The 24,043-nt window shown below is 40.2% G+C and overlaps 1 protein-coding gene across 3 annotated transcripts in view; it reads left to right on the forward strand.

Annotated features, from left to right (window-relative positions):
* Positions 1–24,043, forward strand: part of acss2 (acyl-CoA synthetase short chain family member 2) — a 104,397-nt gene that overhangs the window by 68,701 nt on the left and 11,653 nt on the right. For all 3 annotated transcript variants that reach the window (XM_028811783.2, XM_028811781.2, XM_051932820.1), the window contains 6 exons: positions 8,194–8,327; positions 11,053–11,185; positions 12,959–13,015; positions 13,608–13,688; positions 16,206–16,314; positions 20,137–20,205. In XM_028811783.2, coding sequence (XP_028667616.1) covers positions 8,194–8,327; positions 11,053–11,185; positions 12,959–13,015; positions 13,608–13,688; positions 16,206–16,314; positions 20,137–20,205 — 583 coding nt within the window. The remainder of the gene's footprint in view (positions 1–8,193; positions 8,328–11,052; positions 11,186–12,958; positions 13,016–13,607; positions 13,689–16,205; positions 16,315–20,136; positions 20,206–24,043) is intronic.

Raw genomic sequence — 24,043 nt, forward strand, 5'->3', positions numbered from 1 at the left:
AATGGGTTGCAAATCTTATATATAATTTGCCAGCCGACTCATTTACTCACTCACTCACGTCCGTCCGAAGCCGAATGCGCAGTCGCCTTCTGCGCACGTCCGAAGCCGAATGCGCAGTCGCCTTCTGCGTAGCTGCCCGAAAAACCTTACGAGACCGACATCGCGGCAGGCGGTGGATTCACGGCCGCGAAAATTCAAAGAGAAAGGCGACTTCGACCGACATCCAACCCCAACATCACAGCAGGCGGCGGGTTTATGGCCGCAAAAATTCAAAGAGAAAGGCGACTTCGATTAAAGCTCTAGAGGCCTGAAAGGCGATTTCGACTACAGCTCGAGGCCTAATTACTCATTCATTCAATACACCTATATCAGGTTTGTGGTGCTTATACTTATTACTATTCCACTCGCGCCCGTTTCATCTTACGTTGTCGAAACGGGCTCTTTGTCTAGTCTATAATAAACATGCCACATGTACTGTATCTCTATCTCTTGATGTACAGGAATAGGCAATTAATACAGGTAGGTTGCTCATTTTGGGATTTGGAGAGAGTTTCTAAGTCAATTCAACAGCTACTTTTCATCTGCCAGCTGGATATTTAGAGATGCTCTTTAACCAGATGCCCACAGACTGAGAGCTCTATAGATTTATCTTTCCACAACTAAATCTAAGGCTGATTGGTTATATGCCCTGGCAAACCTTTTTAGTCAGCAAATTTCTCACAACAAAATGACACAAAACCATTATAATGGAGCAAAATGGAAGATGCTACCCATATTTGCTTTGGCATAGTATTCTGTTTCACTTCAATACTTGATGGCTATATTATTTTTATGACATTTTCAGAGTAGCAACAGAGAATTCACAACAGTCCAAATAAGGTGACTTTGAAATGAAAAATGTTTATTCATATACACTAAACAAAGCGAAAAAAATGCTATTATAAATAATTAAATGTCAAACTACAGTAAAAACCTAGAACATTCTCTCCTCTGTGATTTCTTCTTAGGGAAGATTTGTTTCTTCTAAAGTGAAGCATTTTTTTTTATTTTTATACATTTTTAAAAAATATCTAACCTGTTGTTGCACTTGAAAATGGAGGTGAATTGGCTGGGGCTGGGGACCAAACTTGAAAACAAAAGTCTTAAAACTAACCAAATATTATATATCCACTTTGAACTGGAAAATATTTTGATTTAGGAAAACTTGACTTCTGCATTTCTGAGGTATGTTCATGACAACAAAGGTAATCTGGAGGCATTACGTTATATCACAGATTTTTTTTACTCTTTACTTGAAGTAAAATATGCATTCTGTTCACTTGTGTGCTCACAGTGGCTTTTGAGGGTTCAGATTTGACATTTCCTACGCACGCACCCCCTATATGCCAAATTTCTGTTGCCTTGCCATATCTTCAGGCTGCGCGATATCCTACTTTTGTTTCTGCAATTCTATTTATTCATTGGTTATTTTATGCCATGATAACACTTCATACTCTGCTCAGAATTGTGCCAAGTGTCTTCTATAGTGGCAGAGTTGTCAGTTTTCAGTGAAATCATTGTTGAGCATGTATGTATCATTAAACCGTTGTGATTATTGCTGAGTCAAATCATCCACTGGTGCCACATGAATACTCAGATGATTTATTTGTGTATACCATGTGTGATCATCTTATTTATAAGCAATGCTGCTGCAAATACTAAATCACATACAGACACAGTGGTTAGTAACAGATTTGAACTCAAATCATATGGTTATTTTTTCTTAAACATTGGCATCGGGTCTTTCAGCAACTGATTTAGTGCACTCTTGGATGTATGTCAGCTTTGAGCACAGAAAACAGACTATTTATTTTTGCATTTTCATACATGTGGCTGTAAGCGTTCCACCTTCTAGTATCATACTCTTAATCCACGGCTTGCTCCTTCTCCTCTGTACTTCTCTCTTCTTCTTCTTCTTCTTCTTGCTCCTGTTAGGGGTTGCCACAGTGGACCATCTTCTTTCATATCGTCCTCTCTTCTGCATCTTGCTCTGTTACACCCATCACCTGCATGTCCTCTCTCACTACATCCACAAACCTTCTCTTAGGCCTTCCTCTTGTGTGGCAGATCTATCCTTAACATCCTTTTCCCAATATACCCAGCATCTCTCCTCTGCACATGTCTAAACCAACGCAGCCTCGCCTCTTAGACTTTGTCTCCCAACCATCCAAATTGAGTTGACCCTCTAATGTACTCATTTTTAATCCTGTCCATCCTTGTCACACCCAATGCAAATCCTAACATCTTTAACTCTGCCACCTTCAGCTCTGTCTCCTGCTTTCTGGTCAGTGCCACTGCCTCTAACCCATATAACATAGCTGGTCTCACTGCTGTCCTCCTGACACTCTTCTCCACCCATTCCACCCTGCCTGCACTCTCTTTTTCACCTCTCTTTCAGAATCCCCATTACTCTTAATTTTTGATCCCAACTATTTAAACTCATCCACCTTCACCAACTCTACTCCCTGCATCCTCAACATTCCTCTGCCTTCCCTCTCATTCACATACATGTATTCTGTCTTGTTCTTAATGACCTTCATTCCTCTCTTCTCTAGAGCAAACCTCCAACTCTCCAGGGTCTCCTCGACCTGCACCCTACTCTCGCTACAGATCACAATGTCATCAGCAAATATCATAGTCCATGGGGACTCCTGTCTAATCTCGTCTGTCAACCTGTCCATCACCATTGCAAATAAGAAAGGGCTCAGAGCCGATCCCTGATGTAATCCCACCTCCACATTGAATGCATCCGTCACTCATACTGCAGTTTTCACCACTGTCACACTTCCGTCATACATATTCTGTACAACTCTTACATACTTCTCTGCCACTCCCAACTTCCTCATACAATACCACAACTCCTCTCCATGCACCCTGTCATATGCTTTCTCCAGGTCCACAAAGACACAATGCAACTCCGTCTGGGCTTCTCTATAGTTCTGTATCAACACCCTCAGAGCAAACATTGCATCTGTGGTACTTTTACCTAGTATGAAACCATACTGCTGCTCACTAATCATCACCTCCCTTCTTAACCTAGCTTCCACTACACTTTCCCATAACTTCATGCTGTGGTTTATCAATTTTATCCCCCTGCAGTTACTACAGCTCTGAACATCTCCCTTATTCTTAAAAATCGGGACCAGTACACTTCTTATTCACTCCTCAGGCATCCTCTCACTTTTCAAGATTCCATTAAACAATCTGGTTAAATACTCCACAGCCATCTCTCCTAAACACATCCATGCTTCCACAGGTATATCACCTCTACCAACAGCTTTTACATTCTTCATCCTTTTCATAGCTGTTCTTACTTCCTCCTTGCTAATCCGTTGCACTTCCTGATTTACTATCTCCACATCATCCAACTTTCTCTCTCTCTCATTCTCTTCATTCATCAGCCTCTCAAAATACTCTTTCCATCTGCTCAACACACCCTCCTCACTTGTGAGTATGTTTCCGTCTTTATCCTTTATCACCCTAACCTGCTGCACATCTTTCCCAGCTTGTTCCCTCTGTCTAGCCAATCGGTACAGGTCCTTTTCTTCCTCCCTAGTGTCCAGCCTCTCGTACAACTCATCATACACCTTTTCTTTAGCCTTCACCATCTCTCTCTTCACCTTGCAACTTATCTCGTTGTACTCAAGGGGAGTACTTTCTGCATTTCTCTGACTACCCCACTTCTTCTTTGTCATCCTCTTCCTCTGTATACTCTCCTGTACTTCCCCATTTCACCACCAGGTTTCCTTTTCCTCCTTCCTCTGTCCAGATGTCACACCAAGCACCCTTCTAGCTGTGACTCTTACTACTTCTGCTGTAGTTGCCTAGCTGTCTGGCAACTGTTCACTGCCACCCAGTGCCTGTCTTACCTCATCCCTAAACTCAACCTTGCAGTCTTCCTTTTTCAACTTCCACCATTTGATCCTTTGCTCTGCCCTCCCTCTCCTCCTCTTCTTCTTGATCTCCAACGTCATCCTACAGACCACCATCCTATGCTGCCTAACTACACTTTACCCTGCCACCACTTTGCAGACTTTAATCTCCTTCAGATTAACTCTTTTGTATAGGATATGATCTACCTGTGTGCATCTTACTCCACTCTTGTATGTAACCCTATCTTCCTCCCTCTTCTTAAAATACGTATTCACCACAGCCATGTCCATCCTTTTTGCAAAATCCACTATCCTCTGACCTTCTTCATCCCTCATTTTGACATCACACCTCCTCATCTCCTCTGTTCCCTTCACCAGCATGTCCATTGAAATCCGTTCCAATCACCACTTTCTGTCCCTTGGGTACACTGTCCATCACCTCATCCAACTCACTCCAGAAATCTTTCTCATCCATCGAACACCCAACCTGCAGAGCATATGCACTGACAATATTCATTGTCACTCCTTCAGCTTCCAGCTTCATAATCATTACTCTGTCTGACAGTCTCTTCACCTCTAAAACACTCTTGACATACTGCTCGTTTAGAATAATCCCTACCCCATTTCTCCTCCCATCCACACCATGATAGAACAAGTTGAATCCACCTCCGATCCACCTGGACTTACCCCCCTTCCATTTAGTCTCTTGCGCGCACAATATATCAACCTTACTTTTCTCCATCATATCGGCTAACTCTCTTCCCTTACCCGTCATACTGCCAACATTCAAAGTTCCTACCCTCAGTTCCACTCTTTTTACCATCCTCCTGTCCTTCTGCCTCCGGACACGTCTCCCCCCTCTTCTCCTTCTTCGGCCAACAGTAGCCCAATTTACGCCAGCACCATGTTGGCTAAAAGTACTTGTGGTGGCCGTTGTTAACCCAGGTCTCTCTCACCCCTGAGAGAGAGAGCATGGCCATCAGGGTAAAACTGAAATTGATGAATTTAATAGGCCAGTAGAGATAAATGGAGAGGAAAAAGAAATGCGGAGATAATTACTTCCTCGGTGCTTTAAGAGCTTATTCTAAAATTTTATTGATTATATCTTGCCAGGTTTTAAAAAAATTCTGTACAGATCCTCTAACTGAGTATTTGATTTTTTCCAATTTCAAATAGTATAAAACATCGGTTACCCACTGACTTAAGAGGAGAGTTAGGATTCTTCCAGTTTAGCAAAATAAGTCTGCGTGCCAAAAGTGTAGTGAATGCAATCACCGTTTGTCCTTCTCCAATTTAAACCCATCTGGAAGAACACCAAACACAGCTGTTAATGGGTTAGGAGGGATTGTGACACCAAGGCTGTCTGAGACGCACTTAAAAATTTTGGTCCAAAATGATGTTAATTTGGCGCAGGCCCAAAACATGTGACCTAGTGAGGCTGGGACTTGATTGCAGCATTCTCAGGTTGGATCTTGCCCTGGAAACATTTTGGACAGTTTTAGGCGAGACAGATGTGCTCGATATATAATTTTGAGTTGAATAATTGCATGCTTTGCGCATATAGAGCTCGAGTAAATCCTCTGCATTGCTACTTTCCACCCCCTTTCTGATATATTGATTAAGAGATCTTTTTCCCATTGTCCTCTCGGATCTTTGAAAGGGAGAGACTGTAAAATAATTTTATACAGGTATATTGCAGAGATAGTATCTAAGTCCTTGAAGTTGAGCAATATTTTTTCCAGCATGTTGTCCACATATTGATCTGGCAAAATTTTACACTGGGTGCCCTTCCTGACGTAACCCTCCCCATTTATCCGGGCTTGGGACCGGTATGAAGAAACACACTGGTTTGTGCATCCCCTGTGGCTGGGTTAGGCTGTTTGTTTATTACTTCAATTTATATGATAAACATTGTAATGACATTTCTGGTGATTTTATATAGTCAATCTATTTCTCCTAATTTAACCTAAAACTCTAGGCTCCGCCCGTCATACTTAAATGTGTTTTAATTGTGGAAATGGATTCCAAGTATATCTGCAGCCTTATTAGTAAGAATGTTCAGTTTGGTACATTGTGTTAGTTTTGCATAGTGAATGGCTGTTCAATTCTGAAGTAATGATTGATTATATGAAAAGTAAAAAAAATACTATGATGTCTTTATTTGTCTTTCATTTTAAAGCCACTTTTTTTTGTTCAGATAGGTCAGATTTTTAGATTAATTTTGGTCAGTTAGAATGTTTGCAAACAAAGCATCTTTGTGAGCTTGCAAACACTGCAGTAAAGTGCTACAAGCATTCTGAGCTGAAGTGTCTAGCTTTCTCTTTGAATTTAGTGTCTAGCTTTCTCTTTGAATTTATCAGTTTATGGACACTAAATGCAATATAAATAGGCCTTCAAAAACATGTGTGCATTGTTGCATGAGAAGCAGATCACGTTTGTAATATAGTAAAGTACGTGATTGTAACATGCTATTGCTTGCAAACTACATGTTTCATATGAAATACTTTCTTTGCTGTAACATTTCATAGGCCTAAATGAACCCAGATATTCAAAGTAGATATGAATAAATGGATTTGTATAATAAATTTTGCAGCTCGCTGTCCCTGGAAATGAAGAAACAATGCATTTTGTTATTCAAGTATCAACTATATTAAGATATATTGTGAGGCCTGAGGCGCATACAGCTGCCCTAACCCAACACAGACAGGCGGAGACATAAGTGCAGCACACAACAAGCATTTATTCTTCCGTGGGGAAGCGCTTTTCTTTGCTCCCCCGAGCACAGCACAGCACAGTACACAGCACAATTCACAGTCCTTCCTTCCATTCCAATCCATAGTCTTTCCTCCTTCACTCCTCTCTTGCAAGCTTTGTCCTTCTTTTTTCCGAATCTGGCTCCTCGAATGGAGTGAGGCAGCTCCTTTTATTTTGACTCCTGGGAGTGCTCCAGGTGGCTTATTAGAATTACCTGGAATCACTCCCAGATGTGGTGGAAGTCCATTGTAGTGCTCTGCGGTCCCCATGGAACCCTACAGGGCTATGCCAAACTCCAAGTCCAAGCATGCCCTGCAGGAATTTGTGATGCCACAGCTGACCAGGAGAGCTACCCTGTAGTGTCCCGAGGTTGATAGTGCCTCAGAAATGCGCTCTCCTCCAGTCCTTCCATCCTGCTGGCATCCCTGTCACAATATATATACATTTCTACAAAGTCACTAATGGGTTTGGGAGATGGAGATCCCATTACATGCCCTCATTGACTCCCAAGTTCAGTCCTGAGAAACACCCCCAATCCCCTTGGTTATGGGATTTTATTTCAACCAACTTGAATAATAACCAATCAGTGCTTGGTTCTTAGTTTAAATTTATCCCACTCTTTAGTTAGCCGCCTTTTTTCACTCTCTTATTCTCAGAAATACTGAAATATTTGCAGTTTTGCTAAAACTTGAAATGTTTCTTTTCACATTTTCTTTTTAATTTACTTGTTTCCAAATACCGACAACACCTACTTTATGCTAATGGGGAGCAATGACTTAAGTGCCATATTCACTCGTATGTTTATTTGTAAGAAACATTTGTTACTAGCAGTGACCTGTTCATTGCTAACCATCAGTATTGGGATGTAACATTAATTGGGCAGGAAAGGGTAGACTAAAAAGAAAGTGGCAAAAGAAATATACATGTTGAAAGCTAATGCAAGGGATACAAATATTAAATATGAAAATATGAATATACATATACAAATATGAATTTCTTTTAAGAAATACATATTTGAAAACCACATAACTAAATCAGGAGGTCAATTAAAAGTGCGAACGACACACCAACTACAAAATTGTTTGGTATGAAATCTTGCAGCAACGGGGGTCTCTTAGGACTAGACTTGAAAGCCAATGCTTCACTTTTATTGATTTGTTTTTTTCCTGTTTTGCTTTCACCTCCTTTCACCTCTAACATTTACATTATTTAAGTCAGTGTTCCATGAATTCCTTTCCTTTTCACAAGAATTCTTACAAATAGCTTTTCTGTGATTCCCCTGTGCAAAGAGAAATAAACCATAATAGGATTTTGTTTGAATATGCTAACTGATTTTTGTCTCTGTACATTTCAGATGCTGACAGTTTATAATAAAGATGTATTTTTTGCAATTATTTTGTAAATTTAATGCAAAATAAGTATTTGTTTGGTTCTACTACTATAATTGATCTGTTTATGACTCAAAAAAGAGTGTAAAGTTTAAATAAATGTTGGTAGCATTCTGAAAGTTATGATTTTCTTTCCCCAGTTTGAAGGACTACCTACTTATCCTGATGTAAGCAGACTTTGGGAAATTGTAGACAAGTACAATGTCACAAAATTTTATACGGCTCCAACTGCAATTCGAATGCTAATGAAGTTTGGAAAGGAACCTGTTCAACGGTAAGAGCTGTGATGGCAATCAGCAGGACATGGCAAACCAAATTTGCTTGTCCTCTGCAAAATTGGTTTTAGCCAGGTTCTTTTCCATTGCAGTCACCAGAACTACATCACTGAATTTTGCAGTAATCTGGAAAAAACACCTGAGGTGCTGCTTAGGTCCTTTTTCCAAACTGGGACTGATTAGACTTTGGTATAGAAAAATAATTCAGTTTTGTCTGTCAAGAATTTTAAATTATACTGTATTATAATTTTATGACACACATTCCATACAAAATAGGCTGCATGTGTTAGCTCAGTATACTATATATCCTTGAAACCCGTGTTCCTTTTTAGGTCCAGTGCCTGTGTTTTCTGCAGCTTTTCAGTGCTGTTTTAAGGGGAATATTGTGTTTGCTTTTCTTACTGGTGAACCATTGCTTCTTTATTCCATGTTGTTATGAGGTCACTTTAAGTAGTTACCAGGAAAAAAGACCTCACTGCCATTAAGATTCCATGGTAAAATAATTCCTTTAATCATATTATTTAATATTTTTTATAAGAAAGCCCTAGATTTTCCTGTCAACATGTTTTATTTTATTCATTAAATTGCAAAGATATAGACTTAAGGTTTTTGTGTATTAGCTGTCCAAGCCAGCAAAGGGGTACAACATCTTGTTAATCATGCAATTAGGAATGCAACCATTAATAATGGAATTCTAGTCTTTTAGATTTATTTTGAATCTATGTCTGTTAATTCATTTACTAAATTATATACAGTATATTTCTTATATACATATACGTGTGTATGTCTCCGTGTGTGTGTGAATATATATATACATACATACATATATATGTATATGTATATACAGTATATAATATATATATGTGTGTATATATATATATGTTTGTGTGTATATACAGTGCATCCAGAAAGTATTCACAGCGCATTGCTTTTTCCACATTTTATGTTACGTTACAGCCTTATTCCAGAATGGATTAAATTCATTTTTTTCCTCAGAATTCTACACACAACACCCCATAATGACAACATGAAAAAAGTTTACTTGAGGTTTTTGCAAATGTATTAAAAATAAAAAAACTGAGAAATCAAATGTACATAAGTATTCACAGCCTTTGCTCAGTACTTTGTCGATACACCTTTGGCAGCAATTACAGCATCAAGTCTTTTTGAATATGATGCCACAAGCTTAGCACACCTATCCTTGGCCAGTTTTGCCCATTCCTCTTTGCAGCACCTCTCAAGCTCCATCAAGTTGGATGGGAAGCGTCGGTGCACAGTCATTTTAAGATCTCTCCAGAGATGTTCAATCGGATTCAAGTCTGGGCTCTGGCTGGGCCACTCAAGGACATTCACAGAGTTGTCCTGAAGCCACTCCTTTGATATCTTGGCTGTGTGCTTAGGGTCGTTGTCCTGCTGAAAGATGAACCGTCACCCCAGTCTGAGGTCAAGAGCGCTCTGGAGCAGGTTTTCATCCAGGATGTCTCTGTACATTGCTGCAGTCATCTTTCCCTTTATCATGACTAGTCTCCCAGTTCCTACCACTGAAAAACATCCCCACAGCATGATGCTGCCACCACCATGCTTCACTGTAGGGATGGTATTGGCCTGGTGATGAGCGGTGCCTGGTCTCCTCCAAATGTGATGCCTGGCATTCACACCAAAGAGTTCAATCATTGTCTCATCAGACCAGAGAATTTTCTTTCTCATGGTCTGAGAGTCTTTCAGGTGCCTTTTGGCAAACTCCAGGCGGGATGCCATGTGCCTTTTACTAAGGAGTGGCTTCCGTCTGGCCACTCTATCATACAGACCTGATTGGTGGATTGTCCAGAATGGTTGTCCTTCTGGAAGGTTCTCCTGTCTCCACAGAGGACCTCTGGAGCTCTGACAGAGTGACCATCGGGTTCTTGGTCACCTCCCTGACTAAGGCCCTTCTCTCCTGATCGCTCAGTTTAGATGGCCGGCCAGCTCTAGGAAGAATCCTGGTGGTTTCGAACTTCTTCCACTTACGGATGATGGAGACCACTGTGCTCATTGGGACCTTCAAAGCAGCAGAAATTTTTCTGTAACCTTCCCCAGATTTGTGCCTTGAGACAATCCTGTCTCGGAGGTCTACAGACAATTCCTTTCACTTCATGCTTGGTTTGTGCTCTGACATGAACTGTCAACTGTGGGACCTTATATAGACAGGTGTGTGCCTTTCCAAATCATGTCCAATCAACTGAATTTATCACAGGTGGACTCCAATTAAGCTGCAGAAACATCTCAAGGATGATCAGGGGAGACAGGATGCACCTGAGCTCAATTTTGAGCTTCATGGCAAAGGCTATGAATACTTATGTACAGGTGCTTTCTCAAATTATTTTATTTTTAATAAATTTGCAAATATCTCAAGTAAACTTTTTTCACGTTGTCATTATGGGGTGTTGTGTGTAGAATTCTGAGGAAAAAAATTAATTTAATCCATCTTAGAATAAGGCTGTAACTTAACCAAATGTGGGAAAAGTGATGCGCTGTGAATACTTTCCGGATGCACTGTATGTATGTATGTATGTATGTATGTATGTATGTATGTATGTATGTATGTATGTATGTATGTATATATATATATATATATATATATATATGTATGTATGTGTGTGTGTATATATATATATATATATATATATATATATATATATATATATATATATATTATAATATTTAAAATAAAAATGTACGTTTTAGGTATACAAGAAAATCTTTAAAGATCCTAGGGACAGTAGGTGAACCCATCAACCCAGAGGCCTGGATGTGGTACTACACTGTAGTGGGTGAAAAACAGTGCCCTGTAGTGGATACTTTCTGGCAGACAGAAACTGTGAGTAAAAAAGCTGACAAGTAACATATAGCATTCTAAATTTTCTAAACAGAAAATATTTCAGCAGTTACAGCATTAATAGCTTTTATAGCACTAATTAAAGTTATAATAAAGAATTTCAATAGCATGGTTCATTTTATTTCCTGCTATTCCACATAGCCATTAACATCTAGCTTAGTCAAAGCCATTAGATATTATGTTAATAACTTTACATAGCCTTTTAGTGCCTTATGACTTATTAGATTGTCTATGACAGTTCTAAACATATTTTCTTATTTTATATTTAGCCCAAAAAGATGCCTTACTTTTCAAGTGTAATGCTTCATGAGTATGGTGGTGGCCTTTGGGGGGGAAGAAGTTCAATTTCCGTAGCCACCCCCAGGCCTGATTACTGCCACACCTGTTTCAATCAAGAAATCACTTAAATAGGAGCTGCCTGACACAGAGAAGTAGACCAAAAGCACCTCAAAAGCTAGACATCATGCCAAGATCCAAAGAAATTCAGGAACAAATGAGAACAGAAGTAATTGAGATCTATCAGTCTGGTAAAGGTTATAAAGCCATTTCTAAAGCTTTGGGACTCCAGCGAACCACAGTGAGAGCCATTATCCACAAATGGCAAAAACATGGAACAGTGGTGAACCTTCCCAGGAGTGGCCGGCCGACCAAAATTACCCCAAGAGCGCAGAGACGACTCATCCGAGAGGTCACAAAAGACCCCAGGACAACGTCTAAAGAACTGCAGGCCTCACTTGCCTCAATTAAGGTCAGTGTTCACGACTCCACCATAAGAAAGAGACTGGGCAAAAAACGGCCTGCATGGCAGATTTCCAAGATGCAAACCACTGTTAAGCAAAAAGAACATTAGGGCTCGTCTCAGTTTTGCTAAGAAACATCTCAATGATTGCCAAGACTTTTGGGAAAATACCTTGTGGACTGATGAGACAAAAGTTGAACTTTTTGGAAGGCAAATGTCCCGTTACATCTGGCGTAAAAGGAACACAGCATTTCAGAAAAAGAACATCATACCAACAGTAAAATGTGGTGGTGGTAGTGTGATGGTCTGGGGTTGTTTTGCTGCTTCAGGACCTGGAAGGCTTGCTGTGATAGATGGAACCATGAATTCTACTGTCTACCAAAAAATCCTGAAGGAGAATGTCCGGCCATCTGTTCGTCAACTCAAGCTGAAGCGATCTTGGGTGCTGCAACAGGACAATGACCCAAAACACACCAGCAAATCCACCTCTGAATGGCTGAAGAAAAACAAAATGAAGACTTTGGAGTGGCCTAGTCAAAGTCCTGACCTGAATCCAATTGAGATGCTATGGCATGACCTTAAAAAGGCGGTTCATGCTAGAAAACCCTCAAATAAAGCTGAATTACAACAATTTTGCAAAGATGAGTGGGCCAAAATTCCTCCAGAGCGCTGTAACAGACTCATTGCAAGTTATCGCAAACGCTTGATTGCAGTTATTGCTGCTAAGGGTGGCCCAACCAGTTATTAGGTTCAGGGGGCAATTACTTTTTCACACAGGGCCATGTAGGTTTGGATTTTTTTTTTCTCCCTAAATAATAAAAACCACCATTTACAAACTGCATTTTGTGTTTACTTGTGTTATATTTGACTAATGGTTAAATGTGTTTGATGATCAGAAACATTTTGTGTGACAAACATGCAAAAGAATAAGAAATCAGGAAGGGGGCAAATAGTTTTTCACACCACTGTATATCCATGTAATGAGATGATGCTGAAGAGGCTCTCTGTTTTTTTAGGGTGGCCATGTAATGACTCCTCTTCCTGCTGCAACAACTTTGAAACCAGGTTCAGCGGTGAGTTTCTTTTAATTAACAAGCATCTCTTCATCTTACTAAAGTTAAACATTTTAAACTGTTTTCCTGTTGTGTTATGTAAAGCGCCAAAACTCTGACCGGTATATGGAATTCTACTTACTCCGGTGTTAAGAGTAAAATCACAGACTAGCCAAAAAAAAAGTTCATATCAAAATAATAAATATATGTGGCATGTGTTTTTCATGCCAACTCTTGAACACAGTATCAGTAACAGAGGGAAATTCCATTATACTGTAGGTTTGTTGTTTGGGGTCAAATGATTTTAGCCTTTCATACAAAGTCATGGCACTGAATATGGTGGTAAAAACTTTTCAGGAGCATTTTAACTAAGTGGTTAAACAAACCTAATTCTTCACATAATAGCTTTCTTATGTCAGTATTTCCATCCTCCTGCCTCCAGGAATCTGTGGGTGTGTTTAGAAAATTTCACGTTCGGCCTCCCTCTTCTGTCTTTCTCTTTGGAGGACAAATGGTTTCCTTCTAGAGTGAAAAAACATCAGTTAAAACTAATGTAGATTTAATTGGCAGTGGTGAATAAAATAATTATCTATTATGCTGAAATGTTTTGCAGACCTTTCCTTTCTTTGGAGTTGTTCCTGCCATCCTGAATGAATCTGGAGAGGAGTTAGAAGGGGAAGCAGAAGGTTATCTGGTAATATAATGTCTATTATATGATTATGTTTTACAGTATGTCTTTGAATGTATGCTGTTTTTTGGCAGATATTTGTAGTTCTTATAGTGAGACTTTTTTTTTCTTGCTGTCCTTGCATATACTATAAGAATTCTTAGGTTTTCAATATATTTACATGTTTTAAGCATTCCTGAACATATTGGACCACTTTATTTGAGCACTTTATGAGTGAGATATGTCTAGATATGAGTCTGTGGGTACAATACAGTAAGTCAAAACCTAATTACTCACTCACCCACACATTATTGCTCTGAATGCACTGTAATTTTGGAAGGGCGAAAGTCATTTTTTTCAGCCAAATTTGATGTTCCAGTTAATTCCTCTTGATTAAAAATTCAATTCAATATTTTATTTTTAAGGTTGCATCTTTGCCTAATTAATGTCCTGGATACATCATTTTTGTTCTGATGCAAAGAAATCACATTTCTGTCCTTACTATAACCTGAACCTTGGTTTCGGGTATGGATCATTTTTAGCTTTTAAATTATAAAGCTTGGTTGAAACTAACTATATATAGTATATATAAACATAGACATACTGTTTATGCCTATGTTTGAGTATGGGTTTTATTGTTTCATGGAAACTTAAGACTTTCGGACGGCTTCGAGGAGATTCTGGTCCACCATCCGGCGTCTCAGGAAGGGGAAGCAGTGCAGTGTCAACACTGTATATGGTGGGGATGGTGCGCTGCTGACCTCGACTCGGGACGTTGTGGGTCGGTGGGGGGAGTACTTCGAAGACCTCCTCAATCCCATTAACATGCCTTCCAATGAGGAAGCAGAGCCCGGGGACTCAGAGGTGGGCTCCCCCATCTCTGGGACTGAGGTCACCGAGGTGGTCAAAAAAACTCCTTGGTGGCAGGGCCCCGGGGGTGGATGAGATACGCCCGGAGTTCCTCAAGGCTCTGGATGTTGTAGGACTGTCTTGGCTGACACGCCTCTGCAACATCGCATGGACATCAGGGACAGTGCCTCTGGATTGGCAGACCGGGGTGGTGGTCCCCCTCTTTAAGAAGGGGGATCGGAGGGTGTATTCCAACTACAGAGGGATCACACTCCTCAGCCTCCCTGGAAAAGTCTATTCAGGGGTCCTGGAGAGGAGGGTCCGTCGGATAGTCGAGCCTCGGATTCAGGAGGAACAGTGTGGTTTTCGTCCTGGTCGCGGATCAGTGGACCAGCTCTATACCCTTAGCAGGGTCCTGGAGGGTGCATGGGAGTTTGCCCAACCAGTCTACATGTGTTTTGTGGACTTGGAAAAGGCATTCGACCGTGTCCCTCGGGGAATCCTGTGGGGGTACTCCGAGAATATGGGGTACCGGCCCCCCTGATAAGGGCTGTTCGGTCCCTGTACGATCGGTGCCAGAGCTTGGTCTGCATTGCCGGCAGTAAGTCGAACCCGTTTCCAGTGAAAGTTGGACTCCGCCAGGGCTGCCCTTTGTCACCGATTCTGTTCATAACTTTTATGGACAGAATTTCTAGGCGCAGCCAGGGCGTTGAGGGGGTCCGGTTTGGTGGGCTCAGGATTGGGTCACTGCTTTTTGCAGATGATGTTGTCCTGTTTGCTTCATCAGGCCGTGATCTTCAGCTCTCTCTGGATCGGTTCGCAGCCGAGTGTGAAGCGGCTGGGATGAGAATCAGCACCTCCAAATCCGAGACCATGGTCCTCAGCCGGAAAAGGGTGGAGTGCCCTCTCAGGGTTGGGAGCGAGATCCTGCCCCAGGTGGAGGAGTTCAAGTATCTCGGGGTCTTGTTCACGAGTGAGGGAAGAATGGAGCGTGAGATCGACAGGCGGATCGGTGCGGCATCCGCAGTAATGCGGGCTCTGCATCGGTCTGTCGTGGTGAAAAAGGAGCTGAGCCGCAAGGCGAAGCTCTCAATTTACCAGTCGATCTATGTTCCTACCCTCACCTATGGTCATGAGCTATGGGTAGTGACCGAAAGAATGAGATCGCGAATACAAGCGGCTGAAATGAGTTTCCTCTGCAGGGTGTCTGGGCTTTCCCTTAAAGATAGGGTGAGAAGCTCAGTCATCCGGGAGGGGCTCAGAGTAGAGCCGCTGCTCCTCCGCATCAAGAGGAGTCAGATGAGGTGGCTCGGGCATCTGATCAGGATGCCTCCTGGACGCCTCCCTGGTGAGGTGTTCCGGGCACGTCAAACCGGGAGGAGGCCCCGGGGAAGACCCAGGACACGCTGGAGGGACTATGTCTCTCGACTGGCCTGGGAACGCCTTGGGATTCTCCCGGAAGAGCTAGAAGAAGTGGCCGGGGAGAGGGAAGTCTGGGCATCTCTGCTCAAGCTGCTGCCCCCGCGACCCGACCTCGGATAAGCGGGAGACAATGGATGGATGGATGGATGGATGGAAACTTAATAGTTGCAGCTCTTATCTGATTATCAAAGTGATCATGGGCAAAAAAATCAAGTACCACTTGTTGGGTATGTATGGCACTAAAGAGAATCAATTTCTTAAACTTTCTCACAGGTGTTTAAGCAGCCTTGGCCTGGAGTGATGAGAACAGTCTATGGAAATCACGAGAGGTTTGAGTCCACATACTTCAAGAAATTCCCAGGTTATTATGTTACTGGAGATGGTAAGTTAATTCTGAAGTTGGACATTGAAATGGAATGCCACCTGCAATTGCGCTGTGCTTTTTATCTATGATTAATACTACTTTTTAAAGTTTCATAGTAGAAATTAATTGTCTAATTGTAGAGCAGTGCCTTTAGGAAATAATGAAAAAGGGGGAAATCATTTCAAACCTCTACTATTTTCTTAGTCTTTTCTTGTTTTCAGTCTGGCAAGTGAAGGTCACTTATCCAACTGAAGTCTCCAGTTTTCAAGGAGTTTAGTTGGGTTTCTTTTACCAGGTCTCCTAGGATTTTTTAAGTTCTGAGCAACCAGTGACAGGAACTGCACTTTATTCTTTTAGTCACCCCATTCCCCCGAGTGCTCATAAACTTTATAAAACGTAGACTGACTGGTACACCAAAACATTGCTTCTGCTTTACCACTGCCCTCCAGTACAATGCTACCATTGCCTATAAACAAGATCCAGTGTTTCTGTGGTTCAGCTCTTCTGTGTGAGGCAGCTGCCGTACATTCAGACCTTAATATGTAAGTGGACTCTTAAAAGCCATGTCAAACTTAGCTTTAAGATGCTTTAGATCAACAGACATAGGATAAGAGTGCATAATCTGCAAATAGCAAATTTGTATCCAAAAATGGATAGTGTCTGAATCCTGGCTACACTTATGTACTTATACACTTATGTGAATTTTTAATAAAGTCTGTCTATCTATCTATCTATCTATCTATCTATCTATCTATCTATCTATCTATCTATCTATCTATCTATCTATCTATCTATCTATCTATCTATCTATCTATCTATCTATCTATCTATCTATCTATATGCACAAAAGTTTATTTTAAATAGATTTGACTTATCAAGGCGGCACAGTGGTAGCACTGCTGCCTCGCACTGAGAAGACCTGGGTTCGCTTCCCGGGTCCTCCCTGCGTGTAGTTTGCATATTCTTCCCGTGTCTGCATGGGTTTCATCCAGGTGCTCCGGTTTCCTCCCACAGTCCAAAGACATGCAAGTTAGGGGCATTGGCAATCCTAAATTGTCCCTAATGTGTGCTTGGTGTGTGTGTGTGCCCTGCGGTGGGCTGGCACCCTGCCTGGGGTTTGTTCCTGCCTTGCACCCTGTGCTGGCTGGGATTGGCTCCAGCAGGCCCCCGTGACCCTGTGTTCGGATTCAGCGGGTTGGAAAATGGATGGATGGATGGATGGACACTGACTGACTGACTTATCAAGTATGCAAACTCTGTTCACTCTCAGCAAATACAAGGAACGAATAGCAAACAGTAGATCGGCCCCCATTTAGCACCTGCACCAACAAAATACCAAAATATGGAATGCACTTTCACAAGGTTTCTTGATATCTAAAAAATGTGTAGAGGGACTGTCACATTTCCATATTTCCTAAAATGTCTGACAAAAGAAGGCTCACTGTACGTAAACCAGAGCATAGTTCACATTTCTGTCCAGAATCTGGGGTTCTGTACTCTCCATTAATGCAATAAACCCCAAATGCTACCAATGTGGGTGATTATTAGACACCAAGGACCTTAAAATTGCAACACAGTAATGCTTTGAAAATATTACAAGAATACACATTGAAAAGCTGCTGGATGTTAGGGTGATTGGTCTCTTCACAACATATTCTTATGTACTATTGCATTATTTTACTTCCATAAGATGAATTTATTTCTTTGTGTAATGTAACAATGACTGTTACTGGACCAATTTGTCAATCCAGAAAACCACTTCATCTTCTTCCTTTCCTTCAATAGGTAATGGCTTAGCAGAGACTGCCTCAGCTAGGTTCTCTTGTTGTACAAATTAATATATCATAATCTCTCTATTATAAAAGAAATCCTGGAGAGAAATAGTAGGGCGTAGAGACGTGATGTTCACGTTAAGATCACGGAAGACAGTTAAAAGACCCGCGAGGACCTTAAACATGAGACATTGTGCCAAGAGATTGACCCAGGACTGTCTCGCGATGATGTAGAACATGAGATTCTTGCAAGACAAGCCCTACTTACAATCAATATCAAATAAGACAACGGGGCGGCAAAACATTCAGTCTTGTGAAGGATTTGAGCACACACAGATCCAGGGTCTCAGCGCATAAAAATCATATAAGGACAATACTTTGTAAATGAAATGTCGACGACTAAGTGAAGAAGAAAGCAGCGCGAAGAAAAGAGACTCAAAAGCGTTGGGGAGAAAAAAGAGCAAAAAAGAAAAAATTAATCTAGGTGCAAATTCAGAAAATAAGGAAAGTAATTATCAGCCCGTAACAAGTGGAATTGAAACAAAGCATGTCCAATCGGGCTGAGAATTAAAAGACAGAGTAAAAGACAAAGTAGAACTTCATAAACATGTTCACAAACGTTGGCGCTGTACACATGCAGAGCAAATTATGAAAGCAGTGGAATTTGAAAGGCTCAAAAAAAAAAACATGCGCAATACAAATGTGGAGAAAGTTAAAGAATATGAAAGTAGGAAAATTAGAAAGTATAAAAAAAGAAAGTAAAGATTGCAGTAGCGCAAACAAACAGAAATTATTACTCGAAAAAGGGAAAATAATCACCACGGACCAGGTGTCATTGAAAAAAAAGCAGGACCAAGCGAGGTCAGAAATAAAAGACAGTAGAAAACAAAGTAAAACGTCATAAAGAGGTTACAAAACAAAGCGGCCAACATGCAGAGCAGGTTAGAGATAATGAAAACTGGAATTCAAAAGACTCAAAAAAAATATAGGCGCGAAAAACATGCAGAGCAAGATACAGAATATGAAAGCAGAAAAAAACGACAGTGTCAAAAAAAGAAAGTAAACATCGCATTAGCGCAAAAAAAGAGAAATTATTACTTGGAGAAATATCTAAAAGGCAAATAGAGATTGAATATATGGACACAGGTGATATTTCAGAAGTATGTAAATATTGTAAGGCTTTGAAGTTTAAGTCAGAGAATTTCAAAAATGTGTTTTACCTCACATGCATTTATTGGTTACTTTTCAAAAAAAATTATTAACTGCTGATGATGTAGATTGCTTTGTCTGTGCTGAAATTCCAAATAGAGAAACCTATCCTGAATTATGGTACAAAGTCATTAAACACATGTCTCACTGACCTTATTTAAAAGATTCAGCATATTGGGACTCGAAAGATTCCAAATACTGTTTTTACATAAGTTCTGAAATAAAAGTGAAACTAATGAAATAGCAACAATTAAAAGAAAAAAAAAATCTTAAAAGTGTGTATCCGGAAAAACCAAACATGGGGGTTGGCGAGCAAAGCTCCCTAGTAAACTATATATTTATAATTACCATTTGACTGACATTCTTTTATACAACAGGTGTTTGGATCTTTAAACATCAAGGGTGCCTTGACTGATGCAGGAACAATATTTTATTAGTTTAGACTTGTTATACCACCCGTTTGACTCTTTCTTCAGTGATAAAACCAATATACAGTAATTATGTGAGATTTATTGGATTTTTTTCCCCTTCTGTTCAGTTATTGTAAGTTTTGTGATAAAATATACAGATCACATTAAAAAAATACCTTTTATTTATCTTATCAGAAATCTATTATCTGTCAAAAATACTGTCTTAGGTATTTTCTATATCTACCTTGAACATTTATCTACTTTTATTTATCGATAGGCTTATTATAATGGTGCCAATACCAGATGAGGAAATCTGCACTTTATCAGAAGTTGCCTAGTACTCTGCAGTAACCTCGGATACAAACTAATTGCCTTTTTTATTTTGAATATATTTTTCAGTCTGTATTTCCTGTGGTGGGTATAAAATGTTTGTACTTTTTGTTTATTAGGATGCAAGAGAGATAAAGATGGTTACTACTGGATCACAGGGAGAATTGATGACATGCTAAATGTATCAGGTAAGAAGAAACTGGTGTTTCTTTAGGGTTTTACTGAATATAAAGGAGAGAATAAATAGATGTTTAGCTGCAAAAATAATGCAGCCATAGGCATTTTCATTATTTGCTATAAGTACAATTTTGTTTTTAATAATGGAAAGTTTTTTCATCAAGAAATAATTTATATTTTATCTATCATTCTCATCTATTTGACTATTGTTTCCCTGTCTTATTCTGCCCCCATTCTTTATTATAACTTATATTTCTGTAATCTGTTATTTCTAAGATTACATATATAATTTCTGTTTTTTATTTTTCATTTTTTGCATTTTTATGGTGCTATGAGATTAGGATGAGCAGTACAGCTATAAATTCATATTATTGTTTAACTAAAAATCCTAATGGTTTCAGTAGGTAATTGTATAGTGTATTTGTATACACGTTTTCTCACTGAAACTTATTTTTAACAAATAAAAATGTATTGCTGATAAATGATTAATGCTCATCAAACGATTTAATTGCATGTATTTGCCTCTCTTGAAACCTATTGGAATGCAGCTTATTTCTTACTCTCATTCGCATCACACGTATCAGGCAAACACAGCACAAGACATGGCTTCTCTTCTCGTTTGCATCAATTCAGCAATTATGTTGAAGCGCACAACTTCTGGGTAATATTGTTAATGAATGAGACTCACTTCTTAAATGTAGTTCACATACATGTCCATACACAACAACATTAGATTTAAGACAGAAATATACAGAAAGAAAATCACATTTCTCATTTCCTTTCACATTCACCTTTTGTGTTTTATTTTTAAATGTGTTTGCAATTTTTCGCTGATTTTTAGTATACAGGTAAAAATGATTTTCTCAAAATCTATGCCAAAATAAGAATTTCATCCAATATACCAGATCAACCAGTATATCTCCTTCTACTATTCTAAGATGATTTATTGTGAAGAGCACAGTTTAAAGATAAATTGCATTGGCTCAGTCATTATGAAATAGCATTCATTTTCCATCCACTCTGCTTGGAGATAGTTACAGTGGCCAACCATTAGATATTAAATGTGGCGAACCCACTCTATGGCCAATGATGAATTTAAGTTTATCCTAACTTTCTAACATTTCATAGGTAACTCTGGGTCTTCCCCATGAAGACAAGGCTGTGGTTCCCTTCCTCTGGTTGGTTTCCAGGAGGAATCCTAACTGAATCTTTAACACTAGAATCCCTGAAGCCTATGAAAAAAATCATAATCCCGGGCCACCTTAAATTCCTTCACACCTCTTTATTAGTGTCTTTGTTTTGCAAATGTGTCAATCAGCGCAAGCAGTCTGCTATACACCGGCTGTTACAGACTCAAATCAAATGTATGTTTTTATTCTGTAATAGTAGCAATAAGAGCAGCTCACTACTCGAGACGGTAAATGCAGGAAGGACCCGAAATTGAATCTGCAACCTCTTGATTATAAGACAGCGTCTCCTACTGCTGCACCAGCCAAGCAGACGTGTCCGTGCACTTGTTTTGTTATACCTGTATGTCACGTGAAAGTATTTATTTGATATTTGGACTTCAGTCTTCACACGTTATACGACTCATGTTGGCACTTTGAAAATTATTAGTAGAACATGAAAAATATTTCTGTTTTAGCTATGTGTTCAATGTTTCTTGCCTTGCATTTCCTGTCATCCTACATTTATCCAGATCATTGTAGACACGGAACACACATGACATGCATGCGTTGCAAATAATGATTTATATTAACCCTGTACAACTCCAGGCACTTCACATCCAGATAAAGAGACTTGAGCTGGGAGAACTTCAGCTACGTTGGTGTGGGGGATGGGACAGCAGGCTGCTTGTACCAATTGACACATTTGCAAAACAAAGATGTTGATGAGGGAATTTAAGGTGGCCCGGAATTATAATTTTTTTCGTAGGCTTCAGGGATTCTAGTGTTAAACCTCCTCAATGGTTCCTCTTGATCTCAAGAGATAGCAGCTAATTCTTCTAGTCCTTTAGTATTGCCAGGATCCTCAGTCTGTAATGCCACGTGAGTCCTGTAACCTCAGTTTGGCTACTTGTTCTTGAGTTTTAAATTTTTAAAGGCCACTACTTAGAGGTCATGTCCACTGGTGACGACAGGGATTTAAGACAGACTTGCCAACTGAAACCCATTTTTAAGGACTTGACTGCTTTACCAGTATACTCTGGTACAACATTTGCAAAACTGCTGTTGCAACTTCAGTGATTGTTGGTCAACCTCATGATCATCTCTTCGATCACTTGTCAACAAGTTCCTGACATACCTGAACCCCACTTGGGGAAGTTGCTACTCCACAACCTGCAGACGGAGCAAATCATTGTCTTCTGGAAGAAGAACATGACCTCCGGTTTGGCAATCCCAGTTTCCATTCTAACTGCATCAGATTAACTGCACATGTTGGAGATACAGGTGGGTGAAGCAAAGAAGACAGCATCATCTACAAAAAGCAGAGAGACACAACCCTTAGGATCTTCAAACCTCTTCTGCTCCTTAATGACCTGTTCAATTTAGTTGTTAGCAGAAGGGGAAATAAGACATATACTGTCTGTTGACCCAACCCCTTGTTAAGTAAACTTGGCTTAATGGCAATTATGCCAACTGTGAAATAGTGCTTCCCGGACACAGACAGGCAGACACATTTCCAGCCATCACCACACATTTATTCGCACTATTATTATATACACAGTCTTAAGTGCACCGCCACACACAAACCCCCACAGTCTCCCAAAGTCCAGGCTTCACTTAGCCACCTCTCTTTCTCTTTCTCACTCTCTTCTCACACTCCAGGCCTCTCCTCGCCGCCTCCTCTCCGACCTCGTCCACCTCCTCACCCGACTCCAGCCTTGATTGAAGGGAGGCGGCTCCTTAAATAGGCAGGCGGCTGATGACCACACCTGGCCACCTGCCACACAACACAAAATGTCAATTAATGACTAGTTTTGTGACTTCATCTCAGGATGCATTTTATCTGCTCTTGAGAGAGATGTTAAATTGTCATCTGGTCACCACTTGGTGGCAAGCCGACATATATGGATATATCCGAAAGACCCAAATGGATAGTGAAGGTGTGTTCCTTCCTCTAAAAAATCTCTTATATTGTGAGAAAGTTTAGGGTCTTAGAGTCTGAATGGATGCTTTATAAGGCCTCAGTTACTGTGGCAGCTTCAAGGAGCTTTGGTCATAATGGCTACCATAGTACTGTTTGATGGTTGTGAGTGGTTAAGGAAAGCTGTCAGACTGAACTAAGAAGCCATTTGTGCAGTATTAGCAGTAGGGTCTTTAAATTTTGGATATAAATACTGACAGGGCAAAAAGCTGTTTTGGAGGAATTTGCTGAAGACTTCAAAAATGAATTTTAGACAGCCTTAAAGAGGATCAGAAAAACTTGAGATGAGTTTTGGGCAACCTTGAAGAGATTCTGGCAAACATTTGATGACTCAGGAAGAGTAGGTTCATTTTTGCCCAGGCTCTTCTCGGGGAAGTGGGGAAGTGTTGACTTTAACTTGAGATATCATTGATAGACAGAAGGAGATCTTCCTTGGAGGAGTTATTGTCAGAATCCCATTATGGAATTGGGTCTGTTTATGTTGCTGTGGTCACTGCAGTGAAAAGAATATCAAATCAAGAGTGGTGGATAAGATCTAGCTGGAAATACTGAAAGTTCTATATACTGTGGAGAGTGTCTTCATTAACAGGCAGAATCAAAGTTGTATGGAAAGTGGTTCATGACTAGCAGACCTGAGTGGCATGCAAGTAAATGTGTACCTTTTGCCAAGAGATTGCACTCCTCTGGTCCCAAAGAATGTCA

The sequence above is a fragment of the Erpetoichthys calabaricus genome, chromosome 10 (assembly GCF_900747795.2).
Source record: "Erpetoichthys calabaricus chromosome 10, fErpCal1.3, whole genome shotgun sequence".
NCBI classification, from domain to species: Eukaryota; Metazoa; Chordata; class Cladistia; order Polypteriformes; family Polypteridae; genus Erpetoichthys; species Erpetoichthys calabaricus.